The 16,740-nt window shown below is 41.7% G+C and overlaps 1 protein-coding gene across 1 annotated transcript in view; it reads left to right on the top strand.

Annotated features, from left to right (window-relative positions):
- The first annotated feature begins 25 nt into the window (after window positions 1–25).
- DIS3 (DIS3 homolog, exosome endoribonuclease and 3'-5' exoribonuclease) overlaps window positions 26–16,740 on the top strand; it is a 27,586-nt gene continuing 10,871 nt past the window's right edge. The window contains exons 1-10 of the mRNA XM_024212035.3: window positions 26–321; window positions 1,108–1,265; window positions 4,190–4,383; window positions 4,494–4,567; window positions 5,629–5,796; window positions 9,069–9,233; window positions 11,904–12,017; window positions 12,111–12,248; window positions 13,106–13,252; window positions 14,651–14,767. Coding sequence (XP_024067803.2) covers window positions 94–321; window positions 1,108–1,265; window positions 4,190–4,383; window positions 4,494–4,567; window positions 5,629–5,796; window positions 9,069–9,233; window positions 11,904–12,017; window positions 12,111–12,248; window positions 13,106–13,252; window positions 14,651–14,767 — 1,503 coding nt within the window. The 5' untranslated portion in view covers window positions 26–93. The remainder of the gene's footprint in view (window positions 322–1,107; window positions 1,266–4,189; window positions 4,384–4,493; window positions 4,568–5,628; window positions 5,797–9,068; window positions 9,234–11,903; window positions 12,018–12,110; window positions 12,249–13,105; window positions 13,253–14,650; window positions 14,768–16,740) is intronic.

The raw sequence follows: 16,740 nt of genomic DNA, 5'->3' as shown, positions 1-16,740 counted from the left end.
ATTCCGGTTCCGGCAGGTCGAGTTGCTTGACGGGAGCCTCTCGCCTGGTGCTGGCTCTTCCCCAGTGTAGTGGCCGGCGTTCGTACGGGCAGGATGTTGACCTCGCGCACGTTCCTGAAGCGCACGCGGGCGGGCGCGGTGATGAAGGTGGTGCGCGAGCACTACCTGCGCGAGGACATCGCGTGCGGGGCGGCCGCCTGTGAGCCATGCGGGCAACAGCCTGGGGAGCCCCGCCTCGAGGCCCAGCCCAGCGGCGCCGCCAGCAGCCTCTGCCCCGCCCCCCACTACTTGCTGCCGGACACCAACGTCCTGCTGCACCAGGTACCGACCCCTCGGGTGGTGGAGCTGTGCGCGTGGGGCGTAGGACTCGCTCAGGAGTCACCATTGTTATGTGCAGCCATGTGGGTCCCAGGATATTGGAGACAGGATACCTCACCCATCTTCTCTCAGGAGTCACTGGTCAGGCCCCCAACATTTCGAGATCCGCTCAAACGTCGTGAGACTTAAAACTAAGAAATGTTGTTGTCTCTTCGTTGGCCTGGCAGTGTCTGCTTTGCAGTGCACTATGGCCTCGGTTTCAAGCATTTCCCCACAGCCCCAGGGATATCAACCACCTCTTTCTGAAATCTGAGCTGAATTTCCCTTGTAATCACATGCCTCCAGGAGCTGGGGTTTAAAGAAAAACACCAAATATTATGAGACATGCAATCAAATCAACAGAGTGGCAGTACCACCCCCTCCATTGCCTTTGGGATTCCCTGTCGTTTGGGCCAATGCTGAATTTGGCTTCCTTGATTATACTGATTTGGGGGGGGGGGTGTCAGGGCTGCCGGTTCTGGGAGCTGAAGTGAATCTCCTCTCTCTACCTACTCAAATTCATGGCTGACAGCTTTTGAAAATCCCAAGGTCTTCAGGCAGGGTCTGGGGACAGCTCCTTGGTGGAAATTCTAGCCCCTTTCTGCTCCCCAGCAGCCAGGGTGGGGCAGGTCTCGGCATCTCATCATTCATTTTATCTTCCGGCGGTCATGTGTTAGGGTTAGGTAAACACTTCAATCTCTGTTATCAGTTATAAATAAACAATAACTTGGATTCTTTTTTGTTTCACAGATTGATATACTTGAAGATCCTGTTATTACAAATGTAATTGTGCTTCAGACAGTTTTACAAGAAGTGAGGAAACGGAGTGCACCAGTGTACAAGCGAATTAGAGATGTGATTGCCAATCCTGAAAAACATTTCTATTCCTTCACTAATGAACATCATCGGTAAGGTATAGCTTGGGGTACAGCAAACTTCAGAATGTACTACATAGGTAACTGGGATACAACTGACATGTTTTGGGGTAATGATGATGACAGTATGATAACTATAGTAGTAAAATTCAAATGCTTTGAAGTTTCATCAACAGACATGAAATGATGCACTTTTAGGGTGGTCAGTTGTGAGACAATTGCAGGTGCTTGAAGAGGAATATGCCTGCAAGTCAAATACCTTCAGATGCTTCAAAATACATTTACCTCAAAATATCCACACGCACTGGAAAATGATTTTGCATTTAGAAAAATAACTTTTTAAGTTAGGAACTAATGAAGCTAAGGGTTTTCATGCATTTGTTGCCAATAATTACATGAATTGGTCTCTTGACAATTAGATTGGTCCCTTAGACTGGATCATTGTGTGAAAAGCTTCATGAATGATTCTCCTGTGTTATAGTTGCTCTTGTTTTACTGGAGGTAGGGTGTAGCTACCTACCCCAAACCACTTTCACCTGCTGCTCTGACTCACTTCTACATACTTGTCCCAAAGCTAAATTTTTCAGCACTGTTGCAAAAGACACATGATTTAAAATATTGTGTGTTTATTAAGTAATGTAATAGCAACTTGAAACAAAATTTAATTTCTTTGCTATTGTTTCTTAATCGCAAGCATGTATTAGTTTGTTTGGTGTGGAAATTGCTACTGGAACAGATCTCTGGTCTGTCTAGTAGTATCCTATCTCCAGCAGTGGCTTTTAGTAGATTTCTCAAAGGAAGGCAAACCTTCACTCTACTACGCACACTAATGCATCTGGACAATTGTGCATTGTTAAATCATTGGAAAACTTATGAAGGCCTACTTTGGTGGTTTGCTAATGCCAGGAAGTATGCAAGATTTGTAACTCTCTTGTATTTTTGTTGGTGTGTTCTGTTAAACAGTTACCACATTTCACTCTTGTGGTGACTGCATTTCACTAATGTGCAAAGTGAGCTGCACAAGTGAACATCTTGATATCAGTCTGGATAAAAGACAATATATAAACATAAATTGTCATTAGCCGCAGTCATCTAGGGCTTGATCCAAAGCTCATTGAAATCAATGGAAAGACACTCTCTTTGACTTCAGTAGGCTTTGGATCAATCAGGCCTCTAACTTTTCTGAGGGCTTGTCTACACTACAAAATTAAGTTGACTTAAGTCGACTTACAGCCACTGCAGTAATTGAAGTGGTGGTTCATGTCCACTCTTGCTCCTCCTGTCTGTGGTGCGCGTCCTCACCAGGAGCTCTTCCACCGACTGAAGTGGGGCATTGTGGGACACTGACACTGGAACCCAGCAGCCCTGGGCTGACAGCCTCAGCTATAAGCATGGGGTGCACAGCACCCTGTCCCCCCTCCCCCAACTGTCAGCTGGGCACTGGGCTCACAGCAGTGGCCCCCCAGCCCCTGCACTGACAGCCAGAGCTGTCAGCCAGGCACTGGGCTCATAACTGTGAGCCCAGCCAAGGGGTTGACAGAGCTGTGAACCCACACAGGGCTCAGTTTCACAGCAGGGAGCTACCAGCAATGAAATTGACATTCTTGTCAGGTTCACGGCTGCTATTATTTCACTTTTCAGCTTTGGCTGTCAGCCGGTGGGGGGCTCCATGAGCCCCCGTACCAGGTCTGGCAGTCAAAGCTGTCAGCGCCATGTGGGGCTCATTCCTGGAATCCCCAGGCTACAGGGCTGACAACCGGAGCCAAAATGTGAAATAATGGCAGCTGTGAACCTGACAAGAATGTCAGTTTCATTGCTGGTAGGCTCCCTGCTGTGAAATTGAGCCTTTCCGGCTCACAGCTGGGGCTGTTGCCAGCAAGGCGGGGGGAGAGGGGAGTCCAGCTGCCGGGGCTGACAGCCAGAAGCCCTGCTCTCCTTTCCTCCACACCCCCAGATCCCTCACCAGGAGGCAGCAGTGGGGGTTTGGGCTCTCAGTGCTGGGGAGCGTGGAGGGGACGACACGCTCTCAGCTGTCAGCCCTGCTTGGGGTTGGACAAAAGTCTCTCTCAGGGAAGGTGTACTGAGGTTCTTTGTTTGGTCAACAGGCCTAGTGGTATAGTCCTCCAACTCTAGTCTCTCTTTCAGTTGCGTGGGTCTCAGCTAGGTCGACTTCCTTGCTGCTAACACCTAGTCAGGCCCAACCTACAGCTGGGGAGGGGAATCTGGGAGGCAGACCTGGGCCTTCCTGCTCCACAAGGTCACAGCCCAGGGCCCTAAAATGTAACAGCCTGGGGTGGCCTAAGTTTGGCCCACCTCCTAGTCACCTTCTCCTGAGCCACTGCCTACCACACCTGATGTCTCCATTTGGAGCATGTCTGCCATTAAGTAAATCTCCTTGGCTTCAAACCCCCAATCTAGGGGCCAGTGCAGGTGATCCTCTGGTGTTCCTGCACACCGTGCTTCCTCCTTTGTTATTGTTGAAAGTAAAGGGGTAGGGGCTGCTTTTTCTACTGCTGCAGAGCAGTACTTCTCTCTTTCCCTACCCCTACTGGAGCTCTCTTTAAACTGGTCCTTTCCCCAGGAGCATGTTAGGCAGTGCCTGAGGGCAAAGTTTTCCTGGCCCAGTACTGCTCCAGCCCTTCTCTTTTTCTCAGACTTGGTGTGGAGTCTGTAAACTCCATCACAGAATTTTGATTTGTTGATGCATGCAAGTAACTTCTATTATTGTTTCTGGAGTGCATTATGTTTGTCCTTGTGTTGCTCAGTTAACTAAATTCATTAAGTCCCTCTGGAGTGTCTCTCAGTGCTCCCTAATCTTCAATAATAAGTTCTATGTTGGAAATAGAATTTTCTCACTATTTTTCCTTATCCCCCTAACTTTTAGATTGTTGTTTGATGTATTTAAACATCAGTAGCATCATACTTAACCTTGCTTTAGGATTTTCTGTTGATTTCAGAGAAACTTATATAGAACAAGAGCAAGGAGAAACTTCTAATGACCGCAACGATAAAGCCATCCGGGTAGCAGCAAAATGGTATGATGAACACTTGAAGAAAATAAACAATGAGGAGACAATACAAGTTATTTTACTAACAAATGACAGAAAGAATAAAGAGAAGGCTGTGGAAGAGGGGTTAACTGCTTATACATGTAAGTTTATTGATATGAAGTATTTGACTTATTGCTGACATGTAAAAATCCCCGTAGTGTCTTCATATTTATCTTGTAAATAAATAATTTTGTGCCTGTGTTTTTTATAGGTGAAGAGTATATAAAGAGCTTGATAGCTAATCCTGATCTTGTAGATCGACTTGCTTGTGTATCTGATGAAGGGGTATGTTTTCTTTTATTTTTTGTTCCAGCCCTTCAAAAGCAATATAAATGGTTTGCAATATGGTAATATTGGTCTTTATGTGCATTCTTAACTTATCACAGTTTAATGACAGTATTGTTTTGCTGCTGCTAGAGAAATAAAATGGGAAATGCTGCTCTGAATGCACTGTTTATGCAGTTATTAGAAAACAGCTACAAGTTACATGCAGAAGTCACAGTTACGGTAGAGAGCTCCTCATTCAGTGTCAGATGAAAACAATATCAGTTGAACAAAAAATGTAGATCCATATCCAGAATAATTGGTGTAAAAAAAAATTGCCTAAAACTGGATTGTGGACCAGTTAGTTCTTTGATTGTTCCTGTTATTTTAGAGCTCACATTAATTTAATATTTTTCATAAGCATTTTCTGTAAAATTTTTAGTTAATATATGATTTACTTGTATAAACAGTTTAGGTATTCCAAATACCTACATACTCATATAATTAACAATAATTTAATATGGGACAAAATATAGATATTTTCTGATTTATTAAATATATTAGAGTTGATGTGGTTTCCAAGGCTCTCACTTTGCTCAATATTTCTCTTAAAGTTGTGGTTTAGTAAATGCTTTAAATCATCTAATTTGGTTGGGATTTTAAAGGTTTAGGATTTGGCAGGGGGTGAGGGGTTACATGGAACATTGATAAATATTGTCTTGGATACCAGTTTTCCCTCATACAAACTTGATGCTGTCCTGATAACCTCTGAACAAATATAAAAGCACTTGACATTCACACAGTATATGGCTATGGTGTGCAGCTGCAGGCAGAAGGAAAGAACTCCCAGTATATGATGCTTCCATGGTCCTTGTACTGCTGTGAAACCTTTTGAGACAGTAATCTACTTCCTGTTAGCAGTAGTCTAACACATTTTATATACTCTTTTTGCTACATAAACAAATGGTTATACCTCTGATTTTTGCACTGGAGTTTGGTAGGCTAATTTGATGTCAATGAACTTAGTTTTAGGATAGTTATGAATGCAATGAACCAATTGCCAATTTTAACTTTTTTAACAGAAAGAAATAGAAAGTGGAAGGATAATTTTTTCAGAGCATCTTCCCCTTAGCAAATTACAGCAAGGCATAAAATCTGGAATCTACTTTCAAGGAACCTTCAGAGCCAACAGAGATAATTATCTTGAAGCTACAGTATGGGTTCATGGAGATGCTGAAGAGAACAAAGAAGTGAGTTTTTCATTCGATTTCATATTTTGAGAAACATCCAGTGTGTTTTAATGAATAATTTACGGGTTTCTAAGCTTTAGGTAGATGAGCCACGTGATCTCTTGATCTTCTGAAATGTTGCTATAATGTCCCTTCACTTAATGAAGGCCCTTTCTCTTAGTTTTTTGTGTTCTACATTAGTTATCTATGTGATGTCATCCCAGTTGTCTTTAACTCAGGTTTTCCCCCCAAGATCTTGGTTTTATAGCACTGTCCGCTGCTTTTTTGTGAACAGTGTGCATTTTATTTCGGCCATTTTTTTCCCCTCCAGTTTTCTTTGCCACTAGTCTGACTCTTTGTTAATGGGAAGTGAGAAGATTCTCTATTGACCGATATACAAGTCCACTTATTAAGACCAAGGAAATATGTCTGGAGTACATTCAAATATATATTTTTGCTCATCTTCTTGAGTATTTACTGAAGTTAGTAATCTGGGAATGTAATGTAGTAAAATCTCATTCTGTGGGCAAGTTAGTGATAGAAAGGTAGGAAAGGTGTCATTTGATTCGTTTAAAAAAAAAAATCTACAAAATCATAATTTCAGTGGTGTCACCCTCTGCGTCGTAGGGAGGACCTGCCGCTTTCTCCCAGCTCCAGGTCCTCCAATTGATGGAAACTTTGATAATATAATGTCGTTGGAAATGGATCAAGTTGGGTATCATTTAAAAGTCCTGTCTGTCACAAACACAGTGATACCAAACACGACAAACCTAGAATAATTGTGTAAATAAATATATAGTTGAGAGAATTTTTGTAAATCAATATTTTTTAAGTTATACTTTAACACAGGGATGCATTGCTTACATAAAAAGGACATTGATCTTTGGTAATCCTGGGGGAGTTAGCCCTGGCATGTAGGACTGAAAACATTAATTCATCGAGTCATCTCCGTCTAGGGCACCATTGCTAGACAAATTGCCACTCTTGCATATCTCCGTACAAGGCATTCTGTTAGCCAAACATTTGCAGGGTGTTGAGTATCTAGTCTGTGCACACAAGCATTTGATTACCTGAAGGATTGATTCGGGAGTGCATGGTATTTTACACATCACTGGTGTGTGATAAATCCTTCCTCCAAGACCCATCCATGCCTAGTAGGGGAGGGTAGTTTTTGGATGTGCTTGATCATCCTCGGAACCATTCCATTGCTTGATGATTTGCCCTTGCAGAAATCTTGGGTGTAATGTCTCACAGAGAGCACTAGAACATCTGTGTCTCGTGCAAAAATCCAGAGTTTAGTAGCACCCCTCTCTAGCATTGAGGGCATACAACAGGGATTGGCAACCTTTGGCACGCGGCTCGCCAGGGTAAGCACCCTGGTGGGCCGGGCTGGTTTGTTTACCTGACGCGTCCGCAGGTTCGGCCGATCGCGGCTCCCACTGGCCGCGGTTCGCCATCCCAGGCCAATGGGGGCGGCGGGAAGTGGCGGCCAGCACATCCCCCGGCCCACGCCGCTTCCCGCAGCCCCCATTGGCCTGGACCTGCGGACGCGGCAGGTAAACAAACCAGCCCGGCCCGCCAGGGTGCTTACCCTGGCGAGCCGCGTGCCAAAGGTTGCTGATCCCTGGCATACAAAATAACTTTAGTGTCAGCCGCCTTATGCAAGCTACCAAGAAATTCCTCTGAATTGGGTGAGGCAGCAGCTTCATTACACCATGTGACAACAACAGTTCTTTGAGCAATTCTTTGCATGCTGAAATGTTTTTCCTGCAAGATATGCAGTTAACTCATACAAGTATGAGACAGTAGTTTCTTCATCACGACATGGGAGATGTTTGTGGAGTTCAGTGGTTTTGTATTGGACATGTGCAATACCATAGAGTCTCTTCTTTTCTGGTAATATTTTTAATTGATTCCTCTGCATACATGTGAAACATGAGGTGGTGTGTTCTATATCTATAATTAGATTTCACCAATCCAGTAACAGATGTGAACTCTGGGATCACTGTTAGTTTTACCATTGAGTCACAGACAGTTCCCTTAGACTCTCCAGTCTATCTTGCCACTCAAGCAAGCTGGATTTAGTGATAAATGGTCACTTGCACCAAAAATCACAAAATATTCAGGTTGCTTCCAGTCCCAAGAGACCACTCACTTACCCCCAGATCAGTTGGTACCCTAGATCTTATACCAAGGACCACTCCTGTAGCCAATCCTGTAATAAACTATCTAAAGGTTTATTAAAGTTATTTTACAGAGTAAAGCAAGCAAACATACTCACACTGTGATTCCTAAAGATGACGGAGATGTGGTAATAATCTGTCCATTCAAAATGTCTTTCTGGGCAGACCCAGGTCAACCCTGGGGAGCTCTGCTTTAGTTTAGTGTCTCTGACCCTGTGAGAGTTCAAACAGCAAAGAGAGATGAATTGTTTTCTTTTGACCCTGTTTTATTTTTTACTTTTGACCTTCCAGTCCATGAGAGGAGCTCCCTTGCGTGTAGCATTTCTAAGGTGTGATAAAGCCATTCACCAGTCCTTCGTATTGTGATGTCCTTTAATGGTCCATTTAATTTTGATAGACCTCCTTAATGGGTGGGAGGGACGATTCCCCTGCCTGTGTTCACAAGTTCAGAGCAAATATTTTCAAGGTCATATAGCAAAACTTCTATTTCCTTATAGAATGGAATACAGACCTTAAAGTGAGATTAACATATGTAGCAACTTGCAAACATTTCATAGAGTCTAAACACTAAATACATTCTTACAATAATAATACCTATTATTACAAACATGCTGGTTTGGTTTGCAGCTATGAGTTTGTCAATTCTAGCTAATGCCTACAGACTTGGTCAGAACTGGCACTTAGTTTACCAGTGTCATAAGGGAAACATATGAAAGGTCACATGTGTGTCTTCAATAAAGTTTCGTATACATTTAAGCTAAATTTTAAATCCGTTGAAACAAAGATTAAAAATAAAAGGAGATTGAACTTGGAAAATCCAAGCGTTATCTGGGTTAAAATCTGAAAATGTGTGGTTACTGGGAGTGAGAATACTATAAAAGTATTTTTAGTACTGAAAGAGACCTGGGATGGAAAAAAATAGTTATTGATAGCTCTTATATTAGACTGTGTAAGCTTTTTGGGACCGGGACTGCTGCTTCTAGTGTGTGTGTGTGTGTGTGTGTGTGTGTGTGTGTGTGTGTGTGTACTACGCCTAACACAATAGGGCCTCTGGGGGACTACTGTAAAATTTTGTAATTTTAATATCTAAAACATTGTTTTCTTAAACAGATAATTATACAAGGACTTAAAAATTTAAACCGAGCAGTTCATGAAGATCTAGTAGCTGTGGAACTGTTGGCAAAAGACCAGTGGGTTGCACCATCTTCTGTGGTTTTGCAAGATGAGGGTCAAAATGAAGATGATGATGAAAATGAAGAGGAGAAAGAAAATACTGTATGATATAAATTACAGGTTTCTGATTCAGTCCTATTTGTGCTCTTGTGTTGTCTCCTTTCTTCTCGTTGCCTGGCAACCTGGAGCAAGATCTATTTCAGCTCTTGAAAGATGAATTCAATAGGTCTAGTCAAAAATTTCCAAAATTTATAGTTTGGACAAATTTATAGTTTTTTCATCCAGTTCTAGTGGTGAGAGATGTGAAATCAGGAATGCCAGTGTAGCCAGGTCGTAGCTGGACTTTCTTATCACTCACTCTCTTCTCCATGTGATTTGTATAAAATTTTCCTTCAAAACTAGATGTATCCTCCAGTTTACCTGCTGCTCTTATTTTTTTTTTTTTTAAAGGGGATGATAAGTTATCAATAAATTATCTTAACTTTTTATTCCTATACCAAGAAAGTAAATATTAGTGCAGGGATCGGCAACCTTTGGCCCGCGGCCCGCCAGGGTAAGCACCCTGGCAGGCCGGGCCGGTTTGTTTACCTGCCGCGTCCATAGGTTCGGCCTATCACAGCTCCCACTGGCTGCGGTTCACCGTCCCAGGCCAATGGGGGCTGCGGGAAGCGCCACAGGCTGAGGGATGTGCTGGCCGCCACTTCCTTCCGCCCCCATTGGCCTGGAGCCGCGAACCGCGGCCAGTGGGAGCCGCGATCGGCCAATCCTGCGGACGCGGGAGGTAAACAAACCAGCCCGGCCCACCAGGGTGCTTACCCTGGCAGGCCGCGGGCCAAAGGTTGCCAATCGCTGCATTAATGATACTAGTACTTATCAGCAGCGTAAGCAGGTAGCAATAAAATACCTTACAAAAACATTGGTTATTTAAAACAAAAACCCCACAACAACCAGGAAATTCACACGTAAGGTTAAATTTCACATGTTGTTTTCAAATATTTATTTCTTTTAAATACATAGAAAAGATGCCTGTGCTGTTTAAACACTGCCTTTAGTAATTTCTGAGAGAAATCAGAAATTTCACCATCCTTTTATTTTTGATTACAAATAACAATTCGTAACAGATTTCTTCTAATCAGTGACCACAAAAACTTGGATGCCTTAATCTTAATTACACAATTGTCCTGCCAACTCCTGCCTTTATTATAGTCATACAGATTTACTAAATATGCATAGATGTGTAAAAAAGATGCACTGTACAAGTTTCTAATTAGAAAAATAGCACACTGGGGGTGATCAGTCCCTGCTCATAAATGGTCCTGCTCCTGGAATGTATGGAACGTCTCACGTGATAATCTTCTGATTCCATGCACGAGCCAGTTATTAGACACGGAGCTAGGTCCAGATTACAGCACTTGCATGAAAAGAGCAAAGGTTAAGTGTGATGACTAACCATTAGCCTTCAGTGGGGTCATGTATGTAAGGAACCAGTTATAAAACATTCTGTGGTGCGTATTTGTGATACTTCAGTCACAGAAAGAGACACGAAGATAGTGTTTCTGTGGGGGCGGAGTTAAGATAGTGTGGGCACCTTAATTTCCATATAGTCAATTACCTGTTACATTAACTTTGAATTTCCTGACTTTTAAATTGTTGTCTTAAAATAAGCACATAGTTCCCCCCCGCCTCATTCGCATCCCCAAGTAACGAGAGTCTTTTTTGTTAAGAGGTTTACAGAACAGCAAGGGTGGAGGAGAGTAGGGGGATTGTGTGGGCAGCCGAACAAGAGAGCATTACACACACACTCTCTCTCACTCACTCATTGGGGATAATCAGCTGAACATGAGCTCCCAGTTCGACCTTATGCCAAAAGAGCTAATGTGATGCTGGGATGAATAAACCGGATAATCTCAAGTAGGAGCAGATAGGTTATTTTACATCTATATTTATCACTGGTGTGACTACTGCTGGAATACTGTATCTGGTTCTGGTGCCCACAATTCAAGAAGGATGTTGATAAATTAGAGTTCAGAGAAGAGTTATGAGAATGATTAAAGGATTAGAAAACCCGCCTTATGGTGATACACTGATCTCTTTAAGTCTATTTATCTTAACAAAGAGACGATTAAGGGGTGACTTGATCAGTTATAAGTACATACATGGGGAACAAATATTCAATAATGGGCTCTTTATCTAACAGAGAAAGGTATACCTGATCCAAATGCTGAAAGATTAAGCTAGAAAAATTCAGACTGGAAATAAGGCGTATATTTTTAACAGTGAGAGTAATTAAGCATTGGAACAATTTACCAAAGGTCATGGTGGAGTCTCCATCACTGACCATTTTTAAATCAAGATTGGATGTTTTTCAAAAAGATCTCTAGGATTATTTTGGGGTCAGTTCTGTGGCCAGTGTTATGCAGGAAGTCAGACTAGATGATCACGTCATCCCTTCTGGCCTTGGAATCTATGGACCTTTTTTGCAGCTTTTTTTTCCTCCACTGTGTTCTCCTTATGTAATATATCTGTAAATTTAGGGTTAAAACCAGTTAAATGTAGATCAAAGCACCTGATGTCACACCTTGCAGACATTAAAAGTCGTGTAAAGGATATGGGAGGAGGGGAGAGGCATGGTTCTATTTATGATGTCATAATCTAGTTTATGAGCATTACAGTGACTGATAAAATTGTGTCCTTAAAGCATGAGTTAGATTATTTACTATATTAGCTATGTTAAAATCATGAATTCAAATACAGTTCGTGTTTAAATCCTAGCTAAAGTCTTCCGTAAACAAGAACATGTTGAGACCATCAGGAAGAGTAGTAGGTATTATAAAAAGAAATTGGAGACCATTTTGTGGCATGCTTTCCAAATCACAGATAAAAGAGGTAAGCAAATACTCTGTTTATTGTAAATGTTTAAAAAAAAAAAAAGGAGGGGGAAGGGGAAAAGTTATTTCTCCTCCTTTTCTCTTTCAACAGGCCAGACGGCATTTGTTTACACCAGCTGATCGCAGAATCCCTCGAATTCGAATAGAAACCAGACAAGCTTCCACATTAGAGGGCCAAAGAATTATTGTTGCTATTGATGGTTGGCCCAGAAATTCCAGATATCCTAATGTAAGTTTAAAATAAAAATTTCATTATTATGTATCTGAGGATAGTAATTTTTAATCTAATGATCAGAACTATTAGTAGTATTAAGCTAGGTGATTTAAAACTTTCTTGTGTTACCTGTTTTGAGTACCGTTAGCAATGCTGAGAAAGTTTCCAACATAATTATTTGATTGAACAACATTTGAGGCCTCAGCTCTCAAACTTGAGCATCTAAAGTGGCCCCACTTGTTTTCAGAGGTGCTGAGCATCCATAGCTGCTACTTACTTTCAGCTCTTGTATTTAGGCTTTGAAAGGCTGGTCCTAGAGTTTTGAAATGAACTATTTCTGAACTGACTCCAGTGTTTTACTTGTATAAACCAGGGAATGCTGTGTTTTCCTTTTCCTGTACAGTATTGCATACACTAGCAGTACTCAAAAATAATAAACAGGGCTTTTGAAGTTAACCTGTGAGAAGCACTTTATGAGACTTCAAAGTGAAAGAAGAACTTCATATTTCTAACAATCTGGGAAACCAAATCAGTATCAAAAGAGTATTCTAATCTGAAATATGGAGAGAATATAACTGTGGCGAGAGTACCATCTCTCTCATAAGGAGGCCATTGGGGCTCCAAAGTGGGAAATACGGAGTGGGTAAAAATCTCGGGAACTTAAATACCTTTGGCCAGAACAGTTCTTAGGGAATGTGTGCACCACAAAAAACAATGGATCTCCAAGACGACAAAGTAGCTAAGGGGAGAGTTTACTGTACAGTTTAGCTCAATAACAGCTTAAGATATTATAGGGTTAAGTATTTGATTGTCAAACAGCCCTGTGTCAAGATGTTACTTAAATCTCTCTCTCTCTCACACATATTTCTTAGGGTCACTTTGTAAAGAATTTAGGAACTGCTGGAGATAAAGAGACTGAGACAGAAGTTCTGCTTCTTGAACATGATGTTCCCCATCAGCCTTTCTCCCAGGCTGTTCTTAGCTTTCTACCAAAAATGCCATGGAGCATTACAGAAGAGGTAAATTTAAAAACACATGTAACAGAGTGGCTGCCACCTGAGCACCCCCTTGTAGCACTCTACCTCTGCTTCCCCTTTTCAGGGCTCCTTGTGAGCGCCACACAGTCTTTCTCTCTATTCAGTAATACCCCTCCTTAGGGACTGGTTTTATTGGCATATGGTTCAAAATAAACACACGCGCACACAAAAATCTACCCCCTGCCTGAAGCTGGGCACAGCTCCTCCTCTCTGAGGTACTGTCTCAAAACGCCCCTAGTGTCATAGGCTTTTCCCTGCTCTAGTAAGCCATTCTCAGCCCATCCTGGGGTTGACCCTTAATCTCAGGGTCTTTGCTGTAGGACCTTTTCTCACTCTCTGCAGTCTCTGTACTGCTTCTTCCTTTATTAGGGCCAGGTGCTTTCCCTTAAGACCAGGTAGCTAGTCATAGAGTTCACTGGACCACACTCCCTCTTAAAGGGGCCAGTCACTCTATGACAACACCTGTTTTAACTGAGCTCAGTGATTAACACGTCTCCTCCTTCAAAACCAGACACAAAATTTCTCTATCTTGTTGCAAAGGGATCTCAGAGAATAAAGATGGGAGGGGAAGAACTTTTCCAAACCTACCATCTCTTGGGATGAGAATTTTAAAATGTTATTTCTACCTCACTCCTCCCTTGATTCCACTAGCAAGAGTTATGCTGTATTAGATTGCTTCAACCGCTCTCCTAAATCTTCAAAGCATATTCAATACAAAACCAACTAGTTAACTTCCTGTTTAATGAGTTCCAAGTAAATTTCCTCCAAAGATTTAACTTAGTCATTTCCCACATTTATTTTATAAAATAATCACTTGTAATCAAGGCACTTTACAAACATTGACCCTTGTATAATCTCTGTGAGGTAGGTTGGGTAGTATCCTCATCTTACATTCATTACACATATTCATTTGCAACTTTTTTTTAAACTGGGAAACTGAGACAGAGAGGTGTTACGATTTCCCTAAACCACAAAATTTTCCTTGAACTCCAAGTCAGCATGGGCTGTGCGAAGGATCAGGAGCCAAGAAATACTGGCTCTGACACTCTGAGGGACTGAGTGTCAGAACCAGTATTTCTTGGCTCCTGGTCCTTTGCTAACTCCATGCTGACTCGGTTCATGAAAAGCTTGTCTTTTTTTCTTCTGTTTGCCAATAAATAGCAAATGCTTTAAAAATTTCTCTCATAGTTCTTCTGTTCATCACTGTAGTACCTGTACACCTTGACCTAACTGTATACAAGAGAGAAGCTCTTCTAAAACAGAAAGTCAATGTGACCTGTGCTCCTGCTTTTGAAAATCTTACCCCAAAGTACATTCCTCTAATGACATTTTGTAGTTTGGTTTCTACAATATGTTTGAAAAACTTGTTTCAAATTTCAGGACATGAAATTTAGAGAAGACTTAAGGTATCTGTGTGTATGTAGCGTGGATCCTCCAGGCTGTACTGATATTGATGATGCATTACATTGCAGAGAACTGGAAAATGGAAATCTAGAGGTATTTTGTTCCCTTATTTTCCTATCTATGGGTCATTTATTTGTCCCCCCCCCCCTCCTTTTTCTCAAACAACAATGTAATGGCAGGAGGAACTGAAATGGGATTTCTTTAATGTGCAGCACTAGAAAATGTTTTTGTCTTCACCAGTTGCAATAATGGAGCCACTGATGTCAGCATGTTTAAAATGAAATTTGACTGTGTGGACAAGAAGGATTTCTAAAAATATTTCTTGAGATGAAGTGTCACTTTTTCCCATAAAGTCACAAAAAAGATTTGATTTTTTTTGTTCAGGTTTTTTTTTTAAATGTGTGTGAGATCTGCAATGTTATGGTCAGCATTTAGAGTAAATGCTGTGTTAGATTGCTTCAGTGAGTCTCTTAGGCCTGGTCTACACTAGAAAATTAAGTAGGTTTAACTGTCAATTGGGTGTGAAAAATCCATATCACTGAGCGGCGTTATTAAGCTGACCTAAGTCCTCATGCAGACAGCACTAGGTTGACAGAAGAATTCTTGCGTCAACCTAGCTACCAGCTCTCAGGGAGGTGGATTACTTACTTTGACAAGAGAACAACTCCTGTTGGCATAGGTAGTGTCTACACTTAAATCGCTATGGCAGTGAAGCTACAACAATGCGTCTGTGGCATTTTAAGTGGCGGCAAGTCCTTAAAGTGGTTGCCAGTAGGAGGCATTCCTAGGCTGTAAAACATATTTAGCTACAATCCCCAGTTCTCACTCATAATTTTCCCAATAATCCTGCTCTTGGCTTGAAATCTTTCAAGTGTGCTGTCTGCCCAAAGATCTTGTTTCTGTGGCTTTCTTTTTTTTTTTTTTTTTTTTTTTTTGACCCATTTATGTTTGGCTATTCTTTAAGTTATGCACAGATGAAATAAATAGTTAATGGAAATTTGATACACTTAGCATGGAATTAAGTCTCACTGAGATCTAGGGCTAGGTGTGAAAAACATTGGTTTTCAGTTAGTAAAGATATGACCATTTGAAATAAGTTGTTTTGCACATGCACAATATAAAGTATTTTAATACTTCCAATGTGGTGTAGTAGGCCCTGATCCTGCATTCAGAACCCGACAGATGGACTCCTGTGAAGTCATTTGTGCTCTGTTTAGCCTTTTTGGTCTCCAGTGCTGATCGCTTTGTAGGGTGAGGGTCATAATAGAGATGCATGTACATATGTGTATAGCTTTCCATGTTATCTGAAACTGTGCTCTTATATCCAGGTAGCACAGGTTCACTAGTGAACTCTCTGGTAGTCTATTTTAAAAAAAAAAATGAAATATTAATACTAGTTAACATTAATGTTGAGAAACCAAGCCTGTATTTCAGGAAATTTGAAAAGTTAATTTTTACCACAATGTTGTGCATGCATAGTATTTCCTATTCCTGTTTTCCATGTGTTATATTCAAACCAGTAGCCCAGTCTAGGATTCTAAGGGATTTTTGCAAAGGTTGGGAAGGTGGGGGTTGTTTTGGGGGTTTTTTGAGTTGCTCATAAAACTTCACAACTAGTTATATTGTGTTTGGTATATATTAGCTTCTGACGATAATAGCAGATAACACCAAAATTGTAGGGCTAGCAAACACGGAGGAAGACAAAACCAAATTGCAATTTGGCTTGGAGAGGGAATAGAGCAGTGTGGGCTGCAAGGAACAAGGAGAGTGACTATCCCAATAAATGTAAAGTCTCTCACCTAGACAATAGATGTGCACCCCAATGTTGTGTATCTACTGTAAACATCACTTTTAAGTGAAATTAAATGAATGTTACTTGTTCATGTAATCCAAGGATCGGCAACCTTTGGCATGCGGCCCGCCAGGGTAAGCACCTGGCGTCCACAGGTTTGGCCGATCGCAGCTCCCACTGGCCGCGGTTCGCCGTCCCAGGCCAATGGGGGCTGTGGGAAGCGGCACGGGCCAAGGGGTGTGCTGGCCACCACTTCCTGCCGCCCCCATTGGCC

The sequence above is a fragment of the Terrapene carolina genome, unplaced genomic scaffold, assembly GCF_002925995.2.
Source record: "Terrapene carolina triunguis isolate 2854851 unplaced genomic scaffold, T_m_triunguis-2.0 Scaffold21, whole genome shotgun sequence".
Taxonomy (NCBI): Eukaryota; Metazoa; Chordata; order Testudines; family Emydidae; genus Terrapene; species Terrapene triunguis.
The sequence above is the reverse complement of the archived record's forward strand: the minus strand, read 5'-3'. Positions and strand labels throughout refer to the sequence as shown.